General features: G+C 38.1%; 1 protein-coding gene across 2 annotated transcripts in view; it reads left to right on the top strand.

Moving 5' to 3' along the window:
* The window catches only part of mrps9 (mitochondrial ribosomal protein S9), a 61,581-nt gene that overhangs the window by 33,159 nt on the left and 16,418 nt on the right, over positions 1–12,004 (top strand). For both annotated transcript variants that reach the window (XM_072263219.1, XM_072263218.1), the window contains one exon: positions 5,643–5,728. In XM_072263219.1, the coding sequence (XP_072119320.1) occupies positions 5,643–5,728 (86 nt within the window). The remainder of the gene's footprint in view (positions 1–5,642; positions 5,729–12,004) is intronic.

Raw genomic sequence — 12,004 nt, 5'->3', positions numbered from 1 at the left:
GATATAGGTGAAATTAAATTGCCCATCTATCTGATGCTTTATTGTTCACTTGTGCATATGGGAAGCAACCCCACTATTATTACAAATGCTGATTCAGTACCAAAACTAACTATTACTCTTGAGTTTTGCACCAAATCTTCCAACAGATGCAATATTTTCCTTTGAAAATATGAATGAAAGAATCTGCCAGTATTAGCATCTGTTTTCTTCTGGAGTCCAAAAGCATTAGTGCAATCTCATTAATCACCTTAGAATTCACTGAGTGTTGTTTAATGTAATACATTGGCATGAATCTCTTGGCTCTTTTGTAAGAAGTTATGAAACAGTGATCACTAATACATATCACAGAGTTGTAAACAGACACCATCAACTTGCCGTGTAACTCTTTTCTTCCTTGGATTTTAATGCCTATAACACCAACAATAATATAAAGACATATTTTACCTTGACCCTTTATCATCCCTTTCTTAGTATATTATTCTTTTCTTCCCTCCCTAGTCATGGCTTCATTGCCTTTTTGTGCTCTTGCATACACCCAATATGAATATGGAGTCTGAAGAAAAAAACATATTTATAAGCTAATTGACCTATACTCATTGTCCTATTTTAGTATCTCTTCCAAAAGCCAGTTACTTTTTGTGTAATATATTGCTTATGCCTGATGTGTGCTTTCATGTTGCGTTTGAAATACCTCATCTATTGATTCATATCTCCTCCTATCAGCACTCTAACAATGAGTTAACATATGTAGACAACAAATATATATTCTACAAGCTAAGATATTCGGGAATGTATTATTCTACGTTGTCCTTGCATTTGTTTCCAAATCTTATTTGCATATTTAGTTAGAACCATTTTATGATTGGTCAATAGAATGCCTGAAATGCTCTTTGGAAAATATCTGTTTGGAAAGTATTTATTATACAAGCGTAAAGGATTGACTATTAAATGTTGTTATTTTTGATTAGTGAATGTTGTACAGGAGAAGAAAATGGGAGCATAGAATAATGTTTGTTTTACAGATCATTCTTAAATGAAGATAACAAAACATTAGGAAAATGTTGGACAGCTCTTTACAATTCCATTTTTCAATGTACAGTACATTGTATAGTTACTTTAACTATAATCTATGATTGGAAATATCCACAGAAAATCTTTTTGGTTGAAGTGTTAAACACCTGACTAGCTTTATGATTTTAACATTACTTGCAATTTGAGCTACTTCAAAATTTTATCATGCAAAAATAGAGTGCAAACCTGTGGAGCCAAAATCTGCTGAGTAAACCTTAGCCATTAATGATTATATCCAATTATTTTAAACTGTTTTTGTAAGGGTTAGTAACTGAAAGCACATAAATGAAATTAGTTGAAGTTCATTGATGGTAAAGATCTGCAGCATTACGTTGGATGAGGACTGTCAAATTCCATTTAACATATTAACATTCAAAATCTTACAGAAATCTGTCTGAAGGATGTATTATAACATAGGTTTTGAACCTTTAGGCACAGTAGGAATTCACTTTGGGTCTTCTGTAGTTTCCAAAGAGAGCTACAAGACAAAATCTTGGCTTGTCAGGCACATTAATTTCTTGAAACCCTTTCACTCTTCATTGACCTTGGGCAAATGAGCTTATTGCCCTAGCTGAAATGAAATGAATGATAAATGCAGAAAGTGCCTTTGCTGAGTAATGGGACTGCAATGAAGGCTTCTCTGCAGAGTTTTATTCCTCTACAGCCTGAGGCAGCTCAAGGTCCCCTGCTGTTCATTTAAATAGGTATGTCAAATCTGCCTTGAAATGCTGCCTGTTTGATCTGTGGTAATATTTGTGAAGGTTCCATATGGACTTGAACCCCTGCAGTGGCAAGAAATAATGTACAATGCTTCATAGTGCAGACACAAATTTTCTCTGAAGAGGATGCAAGACCACATTTTAGCTGTCGGAGAGGATGATGTAGCTGAAATGTGGTGCTGTCAGCTCCTCGCATGGATGGGCAGAACACGGTGCATATCTGGAAAATGATGCTTAACTTTCCATTCAATCATCATTTAAACTTTCAAACAGTGTCCTAGATTATCTGTTTTCTCAGATTTCTGTGAACTTTTTCATTTAAAAAAAAATTTTGAACTGATGTACTCTGTGTAAAATGGAATGTTTGAAACCAAATGTATTTGAAGAGAATTGAGTTACATTAATTGAAGTGCTTTTCTTCGAATTATACATTCAATCCCTCCTCATTATTATTCTGATTTTGAAAGAACTATCACTAATTAATCACCAATAGTTTTAATATATTTTATACACATAATGTCTGATTATAGGATGCTCTTTTAATAATTGAGGATTATACTCCTTTATGGATAGAATCCACTTTGCAATTCAGGGAAAAGCTCTTCCTCCACTAGGAGGAGGCAGTTGAGAGGTATCCTTGTAATGACTTTCCCTGTGGCAGTAAGCAGGAAGACCCCTCTGTATAATTACTGCAATTGGACATCTTTTTTGAAGTTTGCCACAATAGTGTCTTTCAGATCCCCAGCATAAGGTTTGCTTCCGAAGTGAAAATGTTTATTGATTCACAAGGATGTCACTATAATGTTACTTCATCTACCAAGTAACCTACAAAATATATACCTTGTGACTTCCTCCTGATCTGACAGCTTTGGTACCTGTATTTTCCCTCATTCTCAGGATTAGATGATGCGATTACTACCTGAGCCTTAAGCTTAATAATTCTGCCATCTGTTTACCCTATAAACCTCATCATTGCTGTAACTTTATTTCACAATGCACAAAATGTCTTTATTTCTGAATTTTGTTAACCTATTGTTTACAATGATCATGAAAAGACTTTGCTGAGGCTTATGCAGCCATATTCAGCTAGAAGTCCCAAATTCATCTTGGCCTTTTCCTTAAACCCCAGTATTTTCTAATCTGGTCTTTGGCCAATTCATTTTTTTTCCATGTGATATCAGGAAATAAGTTGACATAAGCAGTACAGTACAAAACTATCTGCCTTCATTATATGTAAAACCAGTAGGTTTGTAGTGTTTATTTGTGGGTTATACTAAAAAACGGTGCCTTGGAAAAGTATTCAGCCCCCACAACTATATTCAGTATAACTGTCTCATTTTCGAAATTAAAACATATTGAGGTAGGATTTCTTTTGAGCTAATCTGCAAAACATTGTGCATCATGTCAAATCAAAAGAAAAATTTGAAAACCTGTCAACAATTTATTAAAAATTAAAAATCAAAATTGTGAGGCTGAAACAGTATTCATCCCCATTACAATTATTATACTAACTTTCCTCAGGTATATTACTGTATATTACCTTACCAACTCACCTGATATGTTGATGTAGAAAACTGGAGGATCGCTTGAATAAGTACCTCCTCTATCTGTAAGGACCAACAGTATGGTAGATTTTCAACAGACCAAACCAAAATGAAGACAAAAGAGCATTCAAGGCAAGTTAGTGAAATGATAATAGAGAGGTACAAATCTGTGGAAGGGTACAAGACCATTTCAAAAACATTGAACGTAGTACCTTGCGGCTCAGTACTGTCCATCGTGAAAAAGCGGAAAAAATATGAAACTGCAGCCACACTGCTTAATTCAGCTGCCCTTCTAAACTTAGTCGCCAGAGAAGAAGGGCACTTGTATGAGAGGCTACCATAACATTCAACGGTAGCTCTGTGTGAGCTGCAGAAGTCAGTGGCTACAACTGGAAATGAAGTTCATGGTTCCACAGTCTGTAAGGCCTTGCAGAAAATGGTTTAAAAAAAAGCATATCCTTGCCTGTAAAGACTTTGCAATATTGTAAATACGTGGAAGAAGGTCTTGAGAGAAAGATGTGGATGACTTTTTGGCCTCATTACTGCCCATCAGCCAGGGAACACCATCTCTACTGTAAACTGTGATGTTGATAGCATCATGCTATGGGAATGCTTTTCAGCAGCAAGGACTGGCTATCTGGTCAGGATTGATGGGAAGGTGAATGCTGCTGATACAGAAATATCCAGGGTAAAAACCAAGCCTCTGGCAGTAACTTAAACTGGGGAGGAGGTCCATCTTTCAGCAGGGCAATCACTCAACCACACTGCCAGAGCAACCATGGAGTGGCTTCAAAACTGATGTCCTTGAGTGGTCCAGTCAGAGTCCTGGTCTTAACCCAATCGAGCATCTCGGGCAAACTGTCAAGATCACTCCCCAACTAACCCGGCACAACTTGAGAAATGTTGCAAAGAGGAAAGACGAACTTGCTCCATCACTTTGTGCAAAGTTAATAGAAACTTATCCAAAAAGGCTACTGGCTGTAACAGCTCCAAGAGGGGGTTTAACTAAGTTCTGAGCAAAGACAGATTAATACTTTTGAACTGCTGACATTTCAGTTTTTGAATATTTAGTTTTTAATGCCTTAGAGTTTTCCCTTTTATTTAGGTCTATTGTGAAAAAAGGAACATGTGATTCACAGAAAAAAATTCTTATTTAACTTATCAAAATCCCTTGTTATATTTATGTGAGCAAAGAGTTGAGGGCTGAATACTTTTCCAAGGCACTGTAGGTGGTTTCATAGATATTGAAGATTATCAAAATTTACCAGAGAATCAGGACTAGCTTGGTGGGTGGGCTAAGTATTGGCAAATGGCTTTAAATTTGGATAATGTCGGGTGTTGTATTTCAGGATATCAAATAAAGTGGGACAAGATCATTGTGGAAATATTTAGCATATGATAGCACCATCCAAGAGTCTGATAGCAACAGGATAAAAGATACGCTTGAGTCTGGTGGCACATGCTTTCAATCAAGTTCCCAGGTGTAAATATGGTAAACAATTTTTTCTGGTCCAGCCCTGTTGAATCTACTGCCAAGAGAGGACACCATTGCCAGTACTTCCTCAGGAGACTAAAGAAATTAGCCTGTCCCTGTAAACTCTTTAACAGTTTTATCGATGTACCATAGCAAGCATCCTATCCAGTTGAATGCAGCTTGGTATGGCAACTGCTTTGCCCAGACTGCAAGAAATTGCGGGGAATTATGATCATGACCCAATCCATTATGCAAACATTGACTTAGTTTACACTCCCTACTGCCCAGGGTCCGGAATATAGGCTACTTTTATCAAAGTCCTCACCTACCTGGTCATTCTGTCTCCTGTTTCCCATCAAGCAGAAGAATCAAAAGCTTGAAAGCATGTGCCACCAGACTCAAAGGCAGCTATTATCCTGATGTTATCGGACTTGTGAATGGTGCTTTCATAAGCTAAATATGTATTATTGATTTCCAAATCTACCTTATTGCAGCCCATGCACTTAACTTGCTCAGCCACACTGAACTTCCTCTGTAGCTGCAGCATGTATTCTGCATTGTTTTCTTCTTGCTGCCACAATGTACTTGTGTAAGGCATGATCTGCCAAGATGGTATGCAAACCTCGGTGAATAAGACAATAAACAAATACCAGTATTAAACCCATGTCAGAATTGATGCCACTCCCTCCATTTCTATTTGCTGATGAGCATGTCTTGCTGTATAATAGCTTTACTTTTTTTTCCTGATGGTAAGTCCCCAAAATACAATGTCACCTTTTTATAGGAATGTAATCTCAGCAATTCATTAAAAAAAGTTCATCTAATCTTTTCCAGGATACTTATGAACAATTCCTAAATATCCAAATGTATGAAGATAAATTGAGGGCAAAAGGTCTCTTCTTTCAGGATACCAAACCAATGTAAGTTACAAATTGCAAGAATAAATGTGACCTGGAGAGCAATTTTAAATGACAATCCAATAAACTGATGTACTACACTGTCTACTTAACTGTATGGAAAAGATTCGCGCACTATTTTGAAGAAGAGTGAGAAGTATAGTATTTATACCGTAATTAACCAGCTTATATTGTTTTACTATATTGTTGTCTTTAGGAATTAACTCAGTATAAAATCACTGCCATGGTTTTTAAAACTGTGATTATACTTAAGATATTGCATTTCTTGTAAAGTCCTTCACTCATCTGGGAGAATGAGGAGGTGATAGATAAAGAATTACGGAGGTTGGGAAATATCCTATATAAATTTAGTGTAAGATCATGGAAGCCATTGTCTGCGGAGTTTAGCACCAAATTTAAAAAGAGAGTAGGGTCTGTCAGGACTTTCTGCGGAGTTTGAGGTTGTTTAGGTTATTAGACACAGCAAGGTCCAATAAAAAGAAGTGAGGTTTAATCTGAGTAGCCATTGTTGAAGTGGGCCAACATTAGAGTGGGAAGATGAGGCTTTGACTCAAGAGGTTCCAGTGAAAAGAGGCAGAGGCAGGACTGAGGTTTTCGTCAAGTTTCTCTTTCTTTCTTTATTAGTGCTTAGCTAAAATAATGAGAATGGATCCCGGGTCAGCAGTATGTACTTCATGTAAGATTAGGGAGATCTGGGAGACCTCTAGACTTCTGATCGTTTCAACTGCAAGTAATGTATCTGGCTGTAGCTCCTTACAGACCGTGTTAAGGAATTGGACATGCCTTTTAGGGAACTGGTATTGCAGCTGAATAGCCTTCCCTCATCTTGGAGAACGAGGAGGTGATAGATAAAAGTTACAGGGTGAGTGTCAGGAGATGGAAATGGAAATGCAATAAGCGGTGCAGAGTACCCTTGTGGCCATTCCCTAACAAGTATACTACTTTGGATACTATTGGGTGGGAATGACCTAGCAGGAGAAAACTACAACAGTCAGGTTTCTGACACTGAATCTAGCTCTGTGACTCAAAAGGGAAGTGGTTAGAAGAGGTGAGTACTAGTGATAAGGGATTAATTTGTTAGGAGAACAGACATAAGGTTCCGTGGATGAGAACAGGATTCTTGGATCCAAGATGCCAAGGTCAGGAGAATGTCGGATTGTGTCCTTGGCATTCTTAAAGGGGCGGGGAGGGGGAGCAGCCATAGGTCATGGTCCATGTTGTACCAATGATGTGGTCATGGTCCATGTTGTACCAATGATGTAGGTCATGGTCCATGTTGTACCAATGATGTGGTCATGGTCCATGTTGTACCAATGATGTAGGTCATGGTCCATGTTGTACCAATGATGTAAGTCATGGTCCATGTTGTACCAATGATGTAGGTCATGGTCCATGTTGTACCAGTGATGTAGGTCATGGTCCATGTTGTACCAGTGATGTAGGCATGGTCTGTGTTGTACCAATGATGTAGGCAGGAAGGGTGACAAAATCCTGCAAATTGAGTTCAGGAAGTTTGATGCTAAGTTAAAGGAACAGAAATTTCAGGGTAGTGACCTCAGGATTGCTACCCCTGCCACTTGCTAGTGAAGATAGATTTTGGAAGATAATACACTTTGATACATGGCTAAGGAGTTAGTGCAAGAGTAAGTTCTTCAAATTTTTGGATCATTGGGTTCTCTTCCAGGGTAGATGGGACTTATATAAGCAGGATGGTTTGCACCTGAACTGCAAGGGGACCAATATCCTTGAGGGAAGGTTTGCTAGTTCCACTCTGGCGGGGTGGGGGGGGAGGAGTTAAACTAGAGTTGCAAGTGGTGTGGGAACCAGAGTGCCAGGACAGATAGTGGAGTGGTTGTGGGGAAAGTTAGATGTTATGTCCACATACAAGAGAGGAATCAAAAGGTTGAGCATAGGGGCACTAATGTTCTGAGTTGCATCTGTTTCAGCGCAGGGAGCATTCTAGGTAAGGCAGATGAGCTTAGAGATGGATCAGCATGTGGAATTACGATTTTATAGCCATTAGTGAGGCTTGGTTGCAGGACTGGCAGCTCGATGTTCTGGTGTTGCATTGTTTTGCACATGATCGAGGGGAAGGTATTAAACGGGGTAGGGTGGCTTAACTAGACAGGAAAAACGGTATAGCATTGCTGAGACTGGACAGACTGGAGGACTCATCTACTGAGGCTACGTGGAACTGAGGAATGAGAAAGAATGATAAGGTTAATGGGATTATGTTATAGAACACCCAATAGTCAGCAGGATTTTAAGGAGCAAATTTGCAGACATTTGCAAGAAACACAAGGCTGTGATAGTAGGTGATTTTAACATTCCACATACTGACTGGGACTCCCATACCGTAAAAGTGCTGGATGGGATAGAGTTTGTCAAATGTGTTCAGGACAGTTGCTTTAAGCAGTATATGGAGATCCCAACAGAGAAGGTGTGCAGTTACAAAGAAAGCACAACAGCGGCTCTATTTCATTCGGAGAATGAAGGGAGATTTGATAGAGGTATACAAAATTATAAGGGGTATCGATAGGATAAATACAGGCAGGCCTTTTCTACCAAGGTTGGGTGAGACTAGAACTAGAGGTCATAGGTAAGGGTAAAAGGTGAAATACTTAAGGGGAGCCTGAGAGGGATCTTCAGTCAGAGGGTGGTGCGAGTGTAGAATGAGCTGCTAGCAAAAGTGGTGGGTCCAATTGTAACACTTATAAGAAATGTGGATAGGTACAAGGATGCGAACAGTGTGGAGGGCTTTCGTCCGGGTGTGGGTCGATGGGACTAGGCAGAATAATAGTTCAGCGCAGACTAGATGGGATGAAGGTCGTGTTTCTGTGCTGTAGTACTCTATGACTCTATTTCTTTCTTAACAATCTTAAAGTTAAGAATGCTGATAACTGTGGTAGGAATAATTGATCGCATTTAAACTAACAATACATAAAATATCAAGCATGTTTTAACACCCTAAATAAAACTAGTAGATAACAGTTTATTTAGGTGAATTAAAAACTTAACATTTTGGGTGGAAAATACATTTTGTTTGAATAATCGGTACTTTAAGTTATAAATTATATTTTTGACTCTTAAATGGACATCTGTCTTAAATAATTATGTGGAGTTGTGTGAATAATTAATTTTATACTAATTGACATTTAAATTTATTTGCCTTGAAAAATGTAAATGTTCAATTTTTCAGTCCATCAGATTCATTTGTATCTAATCATCTGATGTTTTGCCTGTCTATTTATGATTTTTTTATAGAGCTTTACAATTGGTAAAAGCCATTAAATATTTAAACTGCAATGTTAACTATTGAAACTATTAATGTCCCATTTTAAATTGTAAGTTGACTAACAGTTTGCTGTACAATAGTGTATGTACAATGTACTTTTTGAAAGAGCATTCAATGTAGAAGCAAAATTGTATTAAAGTTTTTCTTATGGTACTTGTAATACCAGAAATGTGTAATTCTAGAAAATTATTCACACCAATTTGTTTAATTAATATTTGTTGATTTAATGGTTTTCAATGTGGGGAAAAAATAAGACGTAAGAAATATGAGCAGGAGTGAGCCAGTCAGACCACTCTGAGCCCACTCTGCTTTTCAAAGCTTACAGGAAGGTGATCAGTTCCAGGCACTGAGGAAACAAAATCAAATTGACATCTTAACTGTACATTCTTTTTGAACATCATTTTTATGACAAGATCCTGCTGGACATTAAGAACTTAAAGTCCTGTGGGTCTACCCCATTAGCAAGTTGCTCATTGGCAATGAAAGTGAAGGAGCTGGACTTGATCCAGATTATGCTGCTGCCTGCATCAGAGAGGCATTGAAGGAGTCAGTGCACAAAGACAGTGTGCAGTCTTAACAGCAAGTGATCATCTTTGTCATTTTCTTGTGATCGCATTGAACATTGTTAATGTGAAATCCTGCAAGTGCAATTGACTGATTTATTGGCAGACAGCAGGAGAGCTTCATGGCCTCTGTCATTGGAGAGGACTAGGCCTCAAGCCGCAGTGTCGCCTGTTACAGCCACCCAGGAGAGAGGTGTCAGAATTGGTGTTCTCCACCAAAGGTGGTATGGTGCAGCATCCAAGCTAAAGTCAGTGTTGCCCACCACCAGTGTTCACTCGGCAGAAGGCAAGCTGTATTGTTTTCAACTGCAGGCTACTGCAACAATCATGGAATCAGGGTCTTAGAATATATTTTTTTGTTAAATTTTTTTAGTGAAATTTTATATGTGCTTGCAATCTTATCTGTGCTATGTGTGATTGTTGGTACTGTGTTTTACACCTCGGCTTCGGATGAATGTTGTTTCGTTTGGTTGTATTCATAGGTATTCTTGTATACTGGAATGACGGGCCCGGCTGGTGGCGCAGTGACATCAGCACCGGACCCGGGAGCGGAGGTTCCCGGGTTCGAACCCAGTCGGGTCTGGCTCCCAAGTACGCTTTCCATCCGTGCCGGGTTGAGTGTCGAGATCACAACTCAACCTCATAAAGTAAAGGGAAAAATACTGCGAAATATCTGTGTGAGGAGTGGCGCACCACACAGTCCCTCTCTCGCTCTGCGCCTTTCATCGTCCCGCCAGCATCGCACACGCATGGATGCATGCACACACCAAAAAAACGTATACTGGACAATAACAATTAAGCTTGAACTTGATCTGTCTCTAATTCCTTAGTTCCACATCCAACATTTAAAGTAACTTTTCTTTTTAATCCCAATCCCTTTTGCAAGAATCAAATCCTTTCTGGTAAAAGGACAAATGAAGTGAAAATTTGACATGCTTAATTATTGGTAGTTAACTCTAATTTGACAAATTTAGTTGGGTGAGGAATGTTGAAAGAAGCTATTTTTGATCCTATCAGTTTGGTCAAGTTTCAATGATCCTGTCCCAGAAGTATTTTGGCAGTATTCAAACCAATGGGTGTACTGTGGAGTTAAATGTAATATTTCATTTGTAGCACAATGCTGATTGTCTATTTTATGACTACTTAGATGTTTAGTCGGCTTACTGGTTCCCTTTTGTACTGAGCACATTTTTGTTGCTTTCTCTTTCATGGAAATACGATGATAATAACAGAGATGAGACTTTAACTTGATAAAAAAATTTTTCTACACGTTAACTTCTGGCGAATGTGAAGTAATATTCCACTATCTACTTGCCAACCAAACATGAATCAGATACAAGACCTCAAGGACGTGTAATTTATCTACTAAAGAACCTATATTAGGTTGCACAGACTTATTCTGTTGAATGTGAATCATTAAATTGTTTTTACAAATAACAATTATACAGCATAGTCCATGGTTATAGGATGTTATGATTCTGCTTAGGGGGTCACTCAGCCCATCGTGCTGTGTCAGCTTTTCAGTAAAATAATTCATGCATCTATTCATTCCCATTAGCCCTATTAAGACTTCCAGTGTTCTCACAATTTATTCCTCTAATTACCACCTTGTACACATGAGCAGGCTACTACCAGTGAAATGATTTGTTATTTTTCCAATTTTTCCCCCCTGGTTTTACAGTTCCTGCACCCTTTTTCTCATTGTACATATCTCCCTTACATTTAATGAGCTTTCATTAATAGCATCTTTATTATTTGCCTCTATTATACTCTCATTTCTCACCATGATCTGGGTATAAAAGCGTTTTCTTCTGAATTCACCGTCAGTTTTCTAGATGGTTATCTTGTATGGATGACGTCTAATTTCAAGCTTCCTATGAATGGAAGCTCTTCTCGGTGTTTTAAATGGTTAAGATCTTACTTAGGTCATGTTTACTCTTTTTTTGAGGAAAAAAAGCAATTCATCTTACCCTATCCTTGTGGCTATAATTTGGTAGCTTTAATATCGTTCTTTGTATTTGCACCGTTATTTAAATAATAGAGGCTAGAATTTCGGTACAAATCCAGCATAATTCTCTACTTTCAATTCTCTCCCTACAGAAATTAGCCTTATTGCTGGATGAAATGTGCCATAATATAAGCTAAGTGTTCTACTAAAATGAGTAAACTTTGAACCCCAGTATTGTCTTTAACAGGCTCCTAGTAGAACAGCAAACGGCTGTGCTGCGGAAAGGATACAAGTGTACTTCCAGAACCGACTATATAATTTGGTAGCTAAGACATTAGAAACATATGCTTAATTATGATTAATGGAATTTAAGTTTGCTGGTTTGTAATCATTGATTATATCAGATCAAATTGTTTGAGAATTTTCCCTTGGATTTTCATCAGCTTGCATTAGAATAACCTGGTTTACTTTTG

This window comes from Mobula birostris, chromosome 7 (assembly GCF_030028105.1).
Source record: "Mobula birostris isolate sMobBir1 chromosome 7, sMobBir1.hap1, whole genome shotgun sequence".
Lineage (NCBI taxonomy): Eukaryota > Metazoa > Chordata > Chondrichthyes > Myliobatiformes > Myliobatidae > Mobula > Mobula birostris.
The sequence above is the reverse complement of the archived record's forward strand: the minus strand, read 5'-3'. Positions and strand labels throughout refer to the sequence as shown.